This window comes from Toxotes jaculatrix, chromosome 15 (genome assembly GCF_017976425.1).
Source record: "Toxotes jaculatrix isolate fToxJac2 chromosome 15, fToxJac2.pri, whole genome shotgun sequence".
In the NCBI taxonomy this organism is placed as follows: Eukaryota; Metazoa; Chordata; class Actinopteri; family Toxotidae; genus Toxotes; species Toxotes jaculatrix.
In genome coordinates this window covers 9,704,598-9,721,778 of record NC_054408.1, presented here as the reverse complement: position 1 = coordinate 9,721,778, position 17,181 = coordinate 9,704,598, and the positions used below count along the sequence as shown (strand labels likewise).

The 17,181-nt window shown below is 40.8% G+C and overlaps 1 protein-coding gene across 1 annotated transcript in view; it reads right to left on the bottom strand.

Annotated features, from left to right (window-relative positions):
* Positions 1-734: 734 nt before the first annotated feature.
* Positions 735-17,181, bottom strand: part of LOC121194557 (transmembrane protein FAM155A) — a 76,962-nt gene continuing 60,515 nt past the window's right edge. Inside the window, exons 2-3 of the mRNA XM_041057493.1 lie at positions 3,571-3,742; positions 735-1,114 (exon numbers count right to left, since the gene is read on the bottom strand). Coding sequence (XP_040913427.1) covers positions 813-1,114; positions 3,571-3,742 — 474 coding nt within the window. The 3' untranslated portion in view covers positions 735-812. The remainder of the gene's footprint in view (positions 1,115-3,570; positions 3,743-17,181) is intronic.

Below are 17,181 nucleotides of genomic sequence, written 5' to 3'. Positions count from 1 at the left end.
GGGAAAACCATCAACCTGTGTTAAACACAGAGCTTATTATGGACACCAGAACCACATTCAAAACCCAGTTAAGTTTTAATAAGATTGTGGCCAACAAACCAGCATGGCAGAGCTAAGTGACACCTTGGACGGGAGGGGCTCCATAAAAACATCATCGCTGCACCAGTCTGTTAGGTAGACTTTTAGGGTACTTGTCAGCAACACACACTCATTCTCTCATACACAAACATACATGCATGTGTAAAGACATGCATACAAGCACACACACTCCCACACATGCCTGCGCACATTCAGTCATGAAACACATACCGTCACACACGCATAAACTTGCAGCTAATTTTTTTTTTTTTTTTTTTTACACATTATCTGTCTTATTTAGAGACCACATTTTCTTCCTGTATGAGAGACCCAGAAACAAACACAAAGGATGAACATTAGAAAGAGATTGTGATTGTGTTATTCCATAGTCAGCCAGTGCAACAGAAACCAATAATTGGAACACAGTGTAAAAAAGCGTAGTGAGAGAAACTCAGCTATGAGGAAGCCGACCTTCCCACTCAACAAAGGCTGTGGCATTGTCCCCTTTTCCTAGTTAAGGGACTGGTCGAGTCCCTTGGTATGTCTGTTTACTTATTTATTTGTTTTGATTGATTTGTGTCTTTCATCTCAAAGCGTCCCACATTTCCGATTTGCCAGAAAGCGTTGCAGAATGTCCACAGGCACACAGCTCCCGTGGCTGTATTTTTCCACATTGGTTGCCATGGTGAGGGAATCCCCCACCCCAACAACCTCACCTCCTCCTGGCAGCTCTATCACTCCTCATTGGCAGGGCTCTCCTCCAGAGGCGTGATGGTGGGGAGGCCCAGTCCTGTTGCATTGTGGGATGCAGTGAGGCTGGCAACAGTGTGTAGGAGGACGAGGACCAGCAGGCATAGTTTGAGCCGGCTGTTACACAGTCTGCAGGCTGCCGAGGAGCTGAGGGAGGTACGATGCTGGCATGGCGGGTGAGTTCTTTTCAGGGTCCCCCGGGAGCGGTTGTCCACTTTCAAGTCCCACCGCACATCACAGCACTCTGCATCTGGGTCCACACCTGATGGATAGTCCTCCAGCAGCCCTGGGGGTTGTTTTTTATGGGGGGGAGGGTGATGGTGATGAAGATAAAAACAGTTAGCTCACACATTGTCTTAAAGATGTAGCATGTACCTTTTTTTTTTTTATAGACACCTTACTTGCTTCCTGTCACAATAAAAGTAATACTGATTGTCCAGCTTCCCCAACAAGCACAGAAAATATATAAAACCTAGTAACTACAACAGACTTCGGTGGGATTTAATTCCTATGAAACTGATTAGTCTTAGGTTGAAATTATGGTTGGAAAGCACCGTGGCCAACAGAGCTCAATGCTGTTGTTGACCAACAATAATTTTTATAATCAAACAGTTGTTAAACTCGTTTTAAGCAAAAAGTTTTCAGGTTCCAGCTTCTGCATTAACTGTTAAGTGTCTTCAGGTTTTGGACACCTGTTTAGGTAAAACAAGCAGTTAAGGAAATTTTGGGAAATTATGGAGACCATTTTCAAAGGAATCTTTTTTCATATATTTGTGTTTTGTCCATTTGCATGCTTTTATATGTCCATGTGCATGCCAACGTGAGGGAGTGAACTTTGAAAGACGTGTGTGCCCACTCAGCACAGTTTGACTGTCAAAAGCTTAACTGTGATGAGAGGAAACATGTAATTATTGACAAAGTTTCTGACAAAATCTGCATTTAGAGTGACCATGTTTGCAGAGTTATTGACAACATACACACATGCATATATTTGGATATATTATGCAGAAGTGACAGAACCAGCCTAAAGAACAGAAATAGCTGCAGTCATCTCACTCACTAACTGTACGTATTCAACTAAATGCTTGATCAGTCTTGCTCAGTGCATCAGTATGTGTTTGCACATGGTTGGATCTTCCTACTGCATAAAAACTGTCTAAAAAACAGGCTGATGCTGTCTTGGCTGTACTGGACACCTGTGCTACGACCTTGAATGATCAGATTTGTGATATTCTGTTTGTCTTGTCGACAAAAAAAGTCCATGAAAAGACCAAAACCAATGAATTAATCCAACTAAAAGCTTGCCAGAGTTTATAGTTTATTCCTCTGTGCATAGACCTTCATTATTGTCTTGGAACTATTAAAAACACATCACTGCACCACTGCACTGGCTGATATGTTCCTTCATTCCAGTAAGCAAGGGCACTGTTGTTTATTCTACGTCAATCCCTCAATCGCTGTCCTTCAACCATAAAGACAAACTAGTGCACCAAATGTTGGTGAAAATAGTCCTCAACAAATGCACTAACTCCTGTTTGAGTAACTGAGTTGAATTACCAAGTGTTACTGAAACTACAGTGCCCATCTGCTTTAGGAAATCCTTTTTTAATTACTTTCAAAAAAAAAAAAAGAAAGTTCACATCCATGACCCATTTTTAAAGATTCCTTCGGATTAAACAAATGGGCTTTGGGCTTAGAGCCACAGACAGGCTGGGGAAATCAGAATCTGTTGGGAGACTGTCGAGCACATTGCTGGTTTTGGTCTTTTCTTGTGACTTTTTGATTGTAGCAAAAATATAGAATATCACCAGAATTTAACTTCTGTTTAATTTCAGTGAAAAAAAATAACAAATGAGTAAATGAGTAAAAACAAATAAGCAACCTAAACATTGTACTTAGTTTATTTTAATTGACTATAACCTGATGCTCAACATGGCCACTAGAGGGCAGCATCAACATGTGATGTGAAATGTGTGCCTTTGTACTAATTACATTGCGGGGACAAAAATCTGCTTGCGCAGTCATTTTGTGGGGGGACTCACCTCTCATGTATATGGAGATGAAAATGTGGTCCTAACAAGGTTAACCACTTATTCAGGATTCAGTGTGTGTCCTGGGCCAGTAGTAAGCACTAACTTTGTGTAATTGTAACACCAGCACACAGAGTGCTATATAGGCTACTGTTCAGCAGAGACAGAGCAGGCAGACTTGTGCAGCTGATTCTTGGTGCTGTGAGTAATTGGCAACACTAAACTGTTGTGGTGTCTCTCCCCCAGCAGACTGCTGATTGGACAGAACATCCTGTCACTGTAAAGTGACAAGTGTGTCTCCATCAGCTGTTGTGTGTCCTTCTGAAGTATCGTTGAGGAAGACACTACACTCCCTACATGCTCATTAAGTGTTTGCCCATCGTACAGTAAGTTACGAGAGCCAAGATCATGATCTCCAGTACACAGGGTGGGCAGAGGCAGTGGAGGTTAGAAAAGCTTGTTACTCATAGCTTTGGATTTGGATGGATTGGGGAAGTAATGCTCTTTTATCCCTCAAATAGTCAACAAAGCACTCGAGCCCAACTCCTCAGTGCCTACTGGTTGAGTACTAGAGTTGCACTAGGCAGCTGCATGTATTGATGCTACTCTGTAAAATAAGGTTAGAAAAAAAAACAAACAGGAGATAAAAACAAATACACAAAAACTGTTTTTTTTTGTTGTTTTTTTTTGTAGAAGATTATTTTTTCTGTACCTGTGCATATAAAACTGGGGCTGCCTCCATGAATGAGATCATCATTGTCAGGCAGGACGAAGGGGCACCGCTGCTGCACCTCCAGGCAGTACTGACCACAGGGGATTCGCTTGCTGCAGTGCATCTGGGTGGTCTGGAAGTACTGAGAACACAGCCAGGGCTTATAAACCATCTAGGTGGGAGACAGAGAGGTGAGGGCGAGGGAGAAAGGGAGGTGCAGAGAGAGGATATTGATGAGTTGGGGATGGTTGCTTTGGATGACGCGCATACACACTTGCACACTCTCACATGTACATGCATCATCCATGACCTCTGCAGCTATTGATTCACACAGGACTGAGCAGATATCCTGGTGATCCTCATACTGTTTAATGAATGTGGCTGTTGCTGGGCAGTCATCCCTTTGCCAGTCAATGTACAGTGTTACCCAACCTCCTCTTCAGAACAGCTGAGTACTTCTGCTTACTGTGCCTGCATTTCTATAGTTTTCAGAAGGATTGCTTTTATAAGCAGTGGTCTTCAAATGGTGGAATGCATGGCATTCTGGGTATCTCCATGGCAAAAACTGTTGGCAAACAAAAGCCTTGTTTACATCAGTGATGTTTGCAAACACATCTTGTATTTTGAATTATCATCAGTTCACAAATATGACACAAACATTGTATATGGTCAAAACAGGACCTGTTTTACATAATGCAGATGTTTGTGTGCAGCAATTTGTTAATCTTTTTTGTCACCTATTTTCTCAACTCTACAAGTGCACAAGTGGGGACAAATGATTTATTTAACACCTTATTTATCTTTTTCTCATGTGACAAAGTGGTTGCCTCATTCTGTGGTATTATCACCTGCAGCAATTAGCTGGTATTTCCTGTGAACCACTCCAGCAACTGCATGGCAAGCTTGCACCTCCTGTGAACTAATCTTCACACCTAAGAACAGTGAGTTAAACCCCACATCATATCAGTCCTAAATGTAGACACTTACATGTTAGTATGGATGTTGTGTGCGTGTGTGTGTGTGCGCAAGAAAAGCTTGCATTCCAAACTGAAATATTTTTACCAGAACTATAGATGTATCTGTGCACAGTTTGTCCTTGAGTCTTCTTTGTAACATCGTATTAGTATATGCTTTTATTTTAGAAATTAGACTGAAACTAAAAAAGCAAAACAGAATGCAATATGTGATTCAACTGAGGACAAAAAATTGAATACAATGCATTAGGAAACTATTTTACTATCATTAATTCGTGCTCGCAAATTATTCGGAATTATACAAAAAATACCCTTGGTTAAAATATTATAAGTACCTATTTTTCTAGTACTCAGTTATCCTTTGTGCTCATAATAGCCTGAGTGCCATGTCCTACTGCAGCATCTGAAATGTATTATATTGCCGTAGCATCATGTACATTTGAGGGTCATGCATCATCTGTCAAACACTACATGCATGACTGACCATGTGCACATACAGAGACTGTGCACACATTCAGATACTGTACAGTAAATTGCTGTGTGCTAATAACTAGATTTCCAGCTGAAGATAAGATTGGTTCCTGAGAACACACACACACACACACACACACATTGCCCTTCTTTCTAATCTGCTATCACTATGTAAATGTCACAGATGAAATGTGGTCACATGACCCCCGTCACATCTTGTACACATTAGAGCTAATATTTTTTTAATAATTACTAACACAAAGTGTGTTCATTTGTGTGTTTGTGTGTGTGAATATGATTTCCCAAGTATATGTGAGAGTACACAGTTGTCTGCTTGTGCAACACATTTTCCATTTCATGTCCTGCTGTTCTCAGTGTTTAGACAAATGCTCATCCTGTAGCTGTCAGCATGGGGAGATAAAGACAAACAGGGCAAAACGCTGGCTTTTCTCTCTTTCAGCAACATATCACATTACACTAAGTCACTGGCAATGAGTGTCAAGCAGTGTCTGTCTTGGTATTTACCAGACATTTCTCCTACTCAGCAGAATCTCAGAAAACACTGTTAAAGTCAAGGTCTGTCCAGTGATTTGTACCGAGACACGAACATGAATCAAAAAATCAAAAGCTGAAAAATCAATAAGATCATAACTGAAGAGGTTATCTTTAAATGGCACCTACAGCAACTGATTTAGCTTTGACATGAGCCTAGAAGAAAAGGTCTCATACAAGTGGCAACCATTTTCCAATCTGTTTCACGTTTCCTTACATCAGAAATCAAGTCAGTGTTCAGTAATTGTTATTTACAAGGAAAAGAACTACGTTCTATCTCATTTACATCTAACCATACAACTATTATAAAAAAGGGCAAGCGAGCCCTGTGAGCCTGGCAGTCAGCGTAACATCTGTCTGAAGTGCAACAGATGTGGTGTAAAAACCACAGATCTTCTTGGCCCTTTGCCACACAGTTGTGTCCTTTGCCACTCGGCCGCAGTTAGTGAAGTCCACTGCTGCTGTTGCATACCAGATCTCGACTCCCTCAACCATCAGTCTACTGTGGACCCATGACTAGTAATTTATCATCCTGCTGTCAAATCTCAGAGAGGGAGAACGAGGAAGCAAGTGAGAGAGACAGGGAGAGGAGTGTCATGATAGAGATAGTGGTAGGATGGACTCTTTCTCTCATTTATATATTTTTCCCCTATCTGGTGTGTTCTTTCAACCCCTCGGGGAGAACGTAAAATATTGCCTTCTCCTCAATCACTGATTCAGTGAGTTAGAGGTCAGCCAGCTGGCGCTCAAATTTCTGTTCTCCTTTTGCTGTCACCTTTCACTTCCTGTTACATTTCTCATTTGCTTTTGCTTTTTTTCAGCAACTTCTGTCATTGTGTTATCTCTCCCATTGAGGTCGTTGAGGGCCTCAATACAGGCCTCATGGTTTCATGAGCTAATTATGCTCTGTACGTGAACTGTCAGACTTAATTTTCTGTTTTTCTGTTTTTCTGCAAAATGGCTTTTAATCATAGGGTTGGTAGATTTCTGACTTCTCCCGTCCACATGTTGAAGTGTCCTCGGCAAATCCCAAATTTTTCTTTCTGTGTCTGTATGTGGGAAAAAAAATATTTTGCTTTGGATAAAAGAATGAATGAATGTAAATGTAATTAATGTAAATGAATAGATGTAATTTAAAAGAATTTCCTCATTGACAAATGTATGGACTTAATTGAATGTTCTCCAAGTGCCCCATATGGCCACAAATCCCATTTTTCAAAGAAAATGTTTCCGTTCAGTTGTAATTTGCAATGCAACAAGGTATTTAGAGGTGGAGTGAATGTAAACAAGTCAGTGGAAAGAAGAGAAAAGAGATGAACAGATGCAGATGAGTGAACGTGACTTTAGGTGAAAACACGTCTGCTGAAGTTGAAAATAAGAATTTGCATATGTCTGCTGTGGATGACTACATATTGTACAGAGACCATGCAGTGTAGAAAGACAGAAATCTGCAGACGGGGGAAAGTCTTGAAGAAAATTAGAGAAAGTGGAGCTCCTAATTAACCTGAAAATCAGTCTGTCTACTCTCAGGCGTCACACATGCACAGTGGTCACAGCAAAAATCGGTCGGGGAAGTTCATTGTTCATCGTTCATTGTGTGTTTGTTGCCACAAGACTAAAAACACTTCAGTGGTGAAAGAGAGAGGCAATTTTGCTTTAGAAATTTGAAAATGCCAATTTAAAAAGCTTCAGCGGAGATTGTGATCCACTCTTCAGCTCTACAAAATCACAAAATATAATGCCACAATATTTTGTTAAACCCCGCTCCCGTCCTTTTACTCCACTGGGTTGCTTGCCTGCCGGTGATCTTGAGAGCTGAGACTCAGATGTCTCCTGAATTGGATTATTTCATTACAATTAGGCTATTAAGCTTGTAATTGATGGAAGGCCTTACTCTGCCCTGTAGTATTGGTTTTAAGTGGCCCCGGATGGCCCTGCCTTGTCAGTGCTTCGTCTTTAATGCTTTATCTGGACTTGTGGTTGTGGCTAAACTGCTGACAGAGACACACAAGATTACTGCGACTCATTCCTCTTCAACATGCTGTACAGTACAGCGGCACTATAGGGAGACGTGGGCACATGAACACCGGCAGAGTCTCATGAGCCATCTTGTCAATTAACTAACAGCCATTCACTACTCCACTGCATTAAGGGTATCCTCTTTTCTTTTATCCTCTTTTCTGCTCTGTTTATTTAAATGATCCTCGGCTTCAATAGTGGACCAGGTGTGCAACACAATAGCCTGGTGTTAGCGTACTTTTAATTTGTGTCAGACTGGTGCATTGGATTTAAAACAACTGAAGACAACAATAATAACTGAGTGAATTCTAGTTAAGATTCACAGTTTTTACAGATTTTCACAGGGAAACACTCTCATTTTCTTTTTGGGTCTTTAACTTTAACGCTGGTTTATAATGAGTATCATTCAGATTTTGTAGCTGACGTGCATTCCTGCTGCAAAAAGTGGTTTTTTTTTGGTTTGTTTTCCAGTCAACAGGCACAATTTAAAAAAACAAAGAGAAATACAAAACGCTCTAGTTTCTGCGTATGTAGAAGAACTACTAATGGTTATGATCTTGGATTTATTTAATGTATCTTGTGAATTATTCTTGCAATTTATCATTCTACATGTGCTCCACAGTGTTGGGTAAAATGCACAGCCCTTTCAAGCAGTGACACTGAGGCCATCTGAGATGTAAGGGGTCATATAGAGGGTGTTCTTTGGTAGGAACCAGCGTGTAAACTTCCCCTTAATCCCTGCAGCAGCAGTAATGCCCTATGGGAGCTCCACTACAAGAGGTTAAAGCAAAGCAAAGGTTACACTAAATATAATCGGAAAAACGACATACACATTCACATATGCAAACAAACGAGTGCGCACGGCTAAACATGTCGGTAAGTCAATAAATGTGACCAAGCGTGAACTCAAACACGAAGGAAAAACAAACCACTGGTCTCTGCAAAGAAAGTGAGCGAATAATCAATTCAATATCACTGCAGAACTATCACGCAAACTTACGCAGATAGCATTTAACTGGCTATGATGTAAGTATGTACATTTCCGTGTGTATACTGTACAGTGAATGAATGCATGTGTGTATATTCAGTAGCCTGGGGGCAGCACCTGGCAAGCATGCAAACCGTGTCAACAGCAGTTATACAGAGAAAATGTAACGTAACTAATGATCTGAACAACAAGAAAGGCACAAAATAAACAGGCAGGTCTAGCCAAGATGGTGAGAGGAGCCAATGAGGATGTAATAGTAAAACAAAAGGGCGAGCAGGGCTGCCTGCAGACTGAAGCCACAACACAATACACTGATTGAAACTGAAGTGAAGCAGAAAGCATTCATGCAACTCCCTGAGAGGCACCTATTCAATTACATTCATGTTACATTTGAATGACTGTGTGGACACATAAGGCCTGGTTTCTCAATAATGACCCACCTGCTGTTTGAGGCAGATGCACAACAGAAACATTCGTGCGTACAGCAAACACACACACACATGCACATAGACACACTCGATCACCGACATCTAAACACCACCTCATATCTTTTAATATGAGCTGCTCATTTGGCAAACAAAAGCCGTGCTAATGTAATTAACACACGCTAAGGACATGCGATATTATGTTGAGCGAGGTTATAAAATGGAAAATATAAACATCCAAACAGAGAGAGAGAAAGAGCCAGGGACATGCATGTAAAGCAGCATGTCCCTCAGACCACAGACAGTACAAAGTTCACCAGACTGTTATGCCGAGACATTTGACAGGCCATGCTTCAGTGTAGCATGTTTCTCAGTGAAAAGGAAAACATATAAGTACTATGAGCGCTGAATCGCAAAATAGCAGCAGTACAGGGTTACATGAAAAATGTATGAATGAAAGATGCGGTCATGGCAGCGTGTGAATTAATAATGAAAGAATGAATTTCCTCCATGCTGGAGGTGTTCACTGCCTCCAAGCGTGCGTCAGGCAGTGTTCTGCGCAGTCCTCCTGTCAGGATGTCATTCTGTCTGGACCACTTGATAAAACTATCAAACCAAACTTCCATCACAGCTAGAACTCTATTAAGGAAAGTATTGTATTAGTCTGCAAAATTAACCAAATCTCAGTGTGAGGTTCCCCTTGTATGTAAAACTGTCCCAATGTCAAGTCTATGGGCCAAGCAGGAACTGGAACAGTACAACAGATGCTGAAGTAGATCTCATCATGCAGTAAGATCAGTGAATAGTAGACAGTCCAAGCAGAAAAGTGCAAAAAAAAAAAGTGTGAACAAGCCTAATAGTCCACACGCGAGAGCTCTCTGAGGCTGTACTTTGACACAGTGCTTTGTGCTTTGAGCTACATGCCAACATTAGTGTGCTATCATACTGATGTCTAGCAGGTACGACATTTACCATGTCCACCATCTTAGTTTAGCGAAGCATCCTCTGGGCACCATGAATATCTGGACATCCAGGGGTTGTGAGATATTTGACTAAAACATCAACAGAAACACACGGATACTGCGCTACTATCGTCCACAGCTCACAGCTGTACTACATGCCCATTCTACCTACTGTTCTCAAGGCAGACAGCTTTCATTTCAGACTAAGAAGATATGAGAATAGAGAGAGACAGAGACAGTGGTGGAGAGACATACGAAAATGAGGAATTATGGACATGAGGATGGAGATGGATGGAGAGGACATTTTCTACAGGGAGCACGCCCATACGCACAAAACGTTTGCCCTAAAACTCATTTTGTTGATTAATCAAGGTTATCTGGATGTAATTCATCGGCACTGTCATGCTGACACTTACACTGATAATTAATTTGGCAAAGATAATTATCAGCGAGATGAGCCTACTGTGAGTGAGAGTGATGAATCAACACCCACTGCAGCCACTCTGCTGTTAGCTCTACCAGGCCGCTGCTTTTTATGCGTGTGCGTGTACCTGCGGCTCACTTATCAACTCTCTCTGTCCCTGTGGGGTCCAGTGCCTCCATCCCCAGCCATGCAAACCTGTTAAATAATGTAGCTAATCCCAGCAACAGAGTGAACTGTTCACCATAAGTGCACAGTCTCAAAGCAAAAAACCCCTCTTTCTCTCTCATGGCACTGCTGTCTCTCCTGCTTATATCCATGCCAAACCCCCCCCCCCCCCCCCCCCCCACCCCAACCCACCCCACTCACCCCCACCCCCTTGTCTCCCTCTGCAGTATGTACTGCAGCAGTTGGATGAAAAATGGCCTGGAAGTGGGGACTGGTGCAAGGTTGCCAGCAGAGACATAACAGATATACACGCTCACCTTCAGACACACACTGTGCTTGCTCTCTGTCTAGCTTTCCTGTGCTATTTCTCTAGCTTGCTCTCTTTCTGTCTCTTTTGCAGGAAAAGAAAGCACATGCACGCACAAATACACACACACAGGCATATAGGAGTAAGGGAGTGAAGGAGAGAAAGAGTTAGAGACAGAAGTGAAGGGACGGGTGGTGTCAGAAGGGCTTTACAGTATTAATAACTTACAGTTGGCAGTAGCTTGTTATCAGAGGGTTTTCCTCCCATGGGTGCCACTGACCCAGCCAGGCCAGCCATGTCAGACCTTGTGGAGCCTTTTAAAGGCGGATCACTAGAAACTGAATCCATGTCCTAAATTGGTTTCTTAGTTTTTCAGTTGAACACCTTTTTGTTTTAAAGGCACATAATGCAAATGGGCATAGTGTGTTTCCTGTAGTGGTTGTATGTACAGGCTAGAGATGTGAGATCCACACTGCATTTAACTGATTAAAAATGTTTATAGTCCATTTAACAAATATACACACACGTGTGCAAACACATACACAAAACTGTTCCTTTAATAACTTCTCTCAGATGTTTTGCCATTTGCATCTTCATAAAAAAGAAGTCATTCCATCCATGTTAATCTGGCACAGGCATGAATGATAAAGTCAAAGAGAAAGGAGAGAGGAATCTTCAAAGGGGTGCCACTGAAATTTATCTCTTCATTTGGCTAGGGGAAGGGGAATCAAAGCTTCTTCCAACACAACAGAGGGGAAAAACATTTTTTAAATTATAAAGTAATGCAAACATGAGGTCAACAGAAAGCAGAGAAGAAGAAGGTAGAGGGACAGGTAAGGGAAAAAGCTAATCAAATGTCCACAAGACTCAGAGGAAATTCTGGCTATTCCTCTGCAACACTGTAAAATGATATGTACACCAAGTCTAAGTAGAGAGTATGAGAAAATAAAAACCCTCACCTTATCTAAAAATGAGCATACCCTGCTCCCGCTGTTAAATATGCCCATTATAGCACATAGCTCCCACTGGACCTACAGAGCCACACACAGACTGAAGGAGACTAAGATAGAAACAAACATACCACCTGTACTTCCAACCTGTCACCTAGAATTTAAGTTTATGTACAACTAATCTGCAACAGCATGAACAAAGTAAATGTAATTTCAACATTAATGCAATGAGGAAATGTTAATTTATGTCCTTATAATTTAATATATATATGAAAAGTCACAACTATATTGATGCTGAACACATCAGAAGTGTTCACAGAAAATATATTTTTTTGCCACCAAAATATCTGATCTTGGAGTACAAGTGTGCTAGTAATGACAACAGTGTAATTAAACTTATGGTTATGTTAAGGCACTGGCAGCACTTGGTTAAGGTTAGGCAAAGATTGTAGTCTGGTTCAATCCAGGGAAAGTTCTTCAGTTACTTCAGATACAGTGTGTTTACATGTAACTAAAACCACGACTTTCCCCTAAACTCAACCAACCAAAGTCCTTTTCATGAAGAAACCTAACCAGCAGTAGGAATCGGGTACAGTTCATAAATACTTCATTCACTTAAAAACACGTTGCCTCTAATCCAGCCAGTGATTATGTTAGCCGCCGCAGCGTAACTGGGAAAAAGCTTAAGTGAACATAATTTCTAGGTGACAGGGATGGCTCTGCACATCTCTGAGTGCAGAAAAGAGAACTAGCCCTATTTGGCGAGCGGTGTAAAAGTTTAAAAGCCATGAATCTTATGAACATCATTGAAATGATGTCACCAAATTCGTAGTGCTCTATACAGTACATACAGCAACTGCTTATCAGTCCTATTTTTGATTCAGTTGTTTTTGCTAGTTGGCAAATCCTTCACACTGTTGCCACAATGTGACATGAAATCTTAAGCATGATGTTCTTAAACCTGCAGTAACTTAATCTTTTGGTGAACAGGAGGCAGTTGTGAGCACAACACTGAAATATAAGCTGATATGGAGAATTTGTTTGCAAGGAGTTGCTTATTTACACAGCAAGCACTTACAGAGCAACATTATCATTCAACATTAGTTGTGTTTCCGGCCATTTGATGAATTTAAGTCCAATATTCACTCTCCTTTCAGTCCATTTTTGGTCTACACCAACTCCTGAGGGAAATATCTGGCTCTTTAGCTGTTAAATGCTCCACTATGTTCACTAGTTAATCACCTGTCTGTCTGTCATTGTGTACTCAGCAGGTAGAATTCAGTGGCTTTTTACAGCTTTTATGCTGAAAACTACAGTGTCCTTGAGAGCTGAATGCACTACAACTTAACAAATCACCTGAAAATAGGCAAAACAAATGGCATCCAAGAAAGCACATACACAGCATTTAGAAAAAGTGAGAAAGCACAAACAAGTACTGAGCGGTGAGAGTGAACCAAACCAGCAATGGTTTTGGCCTTACAGTTAAACAATGAGCTGAAACTTTAGCTATAAAGTTTTGTGAATTTGTGAAAACTCTCTTTGGGCTCATCACTATAAGCTGCGTCTCTCATATAACACATGCATGGTTACACATGGTGTGTACCAGCCTTCGGAGGTGATTCATCCATCAGCTACCAGCATCTGCAGGTGACTGGCTCCTTCCCGATGCCACATGACTATATATAGGGTAAAGATGGCGGCAGTGCTGCACAGGGCAGGACTCATCTCCTTCTCTTCCAAACTAGCTGCACTTGCTCCTGCTGCAAACATGGTTGCCATGCTGATGGCTTTTGTTCAGTTTACAGTGGTGGGCTGATGTTTCTGATCATCTTGTTTTCCCCTGTTTTTCAGACAGAAAGGCAAGTTTTTGTAATTTGATTTCTTTGATTTTTGTTAGGTTATATCTGTTATGCTTTGCGGCTTTGGATTTGTTTGTCTGTTATGTTCGCCTGAAGTCATTTCTTAGCTCCATCTATTTTAAAACACATTGTAAATAAACAGCCCATTGTTAAATTTCAGTAGTCTCTCCCTGTGGCTGCTTGGGACTTAAGGAAGATGGGTCTTTTTAATGTTCTTTCTCAGCCACCCTTAAATGGGGCACAACAATAATGTAGTCGCATGCAGCTAATAACATCTTCTATCAGGACATATTTTACATTTTTACAATGGTGTTTTGCTATATTGTTATTTACTATCCTGTGGGCATTCATAAATGGAGTTATAGTTGTTGACAAATGTATTAATAAAAACCAGTATCTGCATTCATCTACATTTTAGTTTATATAAATGTATCTGTTCTGCATTTGGGTCGGCCCTCATCTGCACAAATACTATCAGTCTGCAGCAATAGGATTACATAGCTGAATGTTGTAGGGCCAAGACAAGGAAACACACACACAGGTTACTGGAAATGTAAAAATAAGCATCCAAGAAAAGGGCCACATGTCCCCACAGGATGAGGAATGTGTTTGAAAAGGTGACATTATCATCCCGGTATTATCATCGTCGGGAGGTAAACGTCTACTGTACCAAACTGCTAGCACTAGCACCCAAGCTCATAAACAGTAAACTCGGTTAAAACCCCAGCAGCACCTGCTCCTATCTGCCTTTTCAAGCATTACTGAGTCTTTGATAGGAACCAGGCCAATAGCCGTTTTATCACTTTATAAGTCATTTTTCAAATATATGTATTTTTATTTTCATGTGGCACATAAAAATAAATACAATAATGAAATAGCATTGCCTTTTTATATAATGGCTCTAAAGTTTTTAAAAGACATTTATCAATATATGAGAAGTGGAACAGACAGTACAGCATACTACAAACAAATATTTAATTGTTTATAATGGGATGAATTGTGTTTTGCACTGGGGCTATAAGATCTGCAAAGACATGGATAAAAAATTAGGTGCTGTGGACACGTGGAACCTGGACTATGTGAGATACTAAAACACACAGTAATGTCTGTGAAAATCCCGAGGGCACATGCAAGTACATACACACACATACATGCAGACACAAGAACATGCCCAGTCTCTTGGTACACACAAGAAAATCAGCACTATCCACTGTTTAATTATCAGATGAGGAGCCACAAGCGCTGAGGAGGTATTGATAATGGAAGTTTTGTCTGGGCTGGTCCAGCCACGGTCAGGTGTGAACCCAAGACCAGCTGCTAAAATACATTACACATAAATACATTACACATAAACACACACACACACACACACACATACTGTGCTGAGGCCAGCTCCACTGACAAGAGGTTTGAACCTCTGAACCTCACTAATCAAAATATATGGTAGTGGGGGTAAAACTGCACAAATGTGGAGATAGATTTATCCACTTGTGTCCTCAGACTTGGTTGGAGGTGACAGAAATGATAAATTAAACACTGACTCACTAAAACAAAAAATAGCAAATTTAATGGTGAACTGAATAAGTGTTGATTTAGATTAAATGCAATTAAATTAAATAGTGAAGTGTTAGAACCAATTACCCAAATTAAATGATTTCACAGTGTTAAAATGAAATTTCACAGCAAATCATTTTATGATTCTATTTGATCTGCCTGACATGTCTTTATCAAAAAGAACTTTACAGAAGCCGGTTAAGTGCATGTTAACTTGCCACTGATTCCTTAAACTAACTATAGCACTTAATTTAATATGGGTTTCAGCATTTCAGTCGATTCAATATCAGACGAACTGTGTTTCAATCAAGTGACATTTTACCACCCAATCAGTGAGCTATCTATGCATGAATCTATGTATGAAGGCATTTTGCTATGGAAAATATCATGCCAGCGGGACGGTGCACTTGCAAATTCACATGTACACACGCACAGGGCACAGATGGTGATGGTCCCCGACTGAAACAATGGAATCAATGAGAAGTCTCAGTAAAACCTTTATCATCTTTGTTGCTAGCTACATGGCAAACACCGCAGACAAACTCGTGATATGTAAGTCACATGTGAATACATGTGCTATGTGGGTTGTGTTGAGGATAAGCATTATCACATACATGATTTATCAGATGTAATGTGTTCATTTCCCATAGTTGGCAGGACAGATGTTTAACCGTAACATGATGGAGGTGCTGTTGAGTTGAGTTAATAATGTGACCTTAAAAGCAGCTTGTAATTAAAGGTGGTAGTGATTGTAAAAATTAAATTAGCCATGAATGTACCATGTCATTTGATAGCTATCAATTCCAGCCCTGATGTGAGATTAGAAGGTACCATGGTGCACATTTACAGTGGCTGTGTTTAATGACTGAGACTGAGGTACACAAAGGAAATTTTATGCTCTCAAGTCAAAACTATTGTAAAGGCAAGACCATCAAGCCAGTTAAAATAGGTGTGTGTTCACATTCATTAATGAGTAATTGCTTCTGGATGAACACAGTTCGTAACTGTGACAAAATGGAGTGATACGTGAACACAGTATGAGCAGGGTTTTCATGAATTGGGTGCATTTTGCACATGCATAAATATATAGTTTTATGTTTACACAGTGTGAAATACATCTTGCCCGCCAGTCCTACATTAATACACTCTGGAAAAGCTTTGCGAGTTTAGTCAGTCGGTGTTGCTTTCTAGACAGCGGCTGAGAAAATGTGTGTATGACAGTTTAGGGGAAATATTTCCTGATCAAAGGTAAAAGTGTGGAGCTGCTATGACACGGCTCATGTCTGGGAAGCTGCTCTTCGAACCAAGATTTCACTATATTCTGAAACTATTTCCAGCAAACAAATATTCTGAGTGTGTTAAGGGAGCTCATTTTAGATGGGCTAAACAGAACAAGTCAAGATAGGACAACTTCCTATTATATCTTTCCATCTTTTCATGTTCTCTCTGATGTTATCTCTTTATCTCACATATGGACTCGAAAGTGGGCCAGGATTCGGCCAATGTTTGAAATGCAGGACAAAATTAGAAAGGAATGCCAGAATCTGATGGGGTCACATCGTCTGGGCCAAACCTGAGACATAGCCGCTTTGCTGCTCCCAATTAGACTAAAAACTACAGGCAGAAAGTCTGAGTCTGATATATTCAACCAGGCCACATTCTGCCCCTGTGCTTCTAACTGTCAGAGAAAGAAAAGGAAGTGGGAGAGCAAGAGAGAAATGGGGAGATGCAAACATTAGATGAGGAGGAAGGAGAGACTGAAGATAAATTGGTCAGCCCTCCCCCCACCTCTTTCCCTCCCTCTGCCTCTCTCTCTCAGGCCTGCTGTGTGAGACTGCAGATAGATTCTGATGTTCTCATTTATGTCTTAATGATTGGGTTAGTATGCAGCTTGTGCTCTGCAATGCTGTGCTTAGACAGAAAGCAAGATCACAGAGGCACGCAAGCATACATGGGCCCTC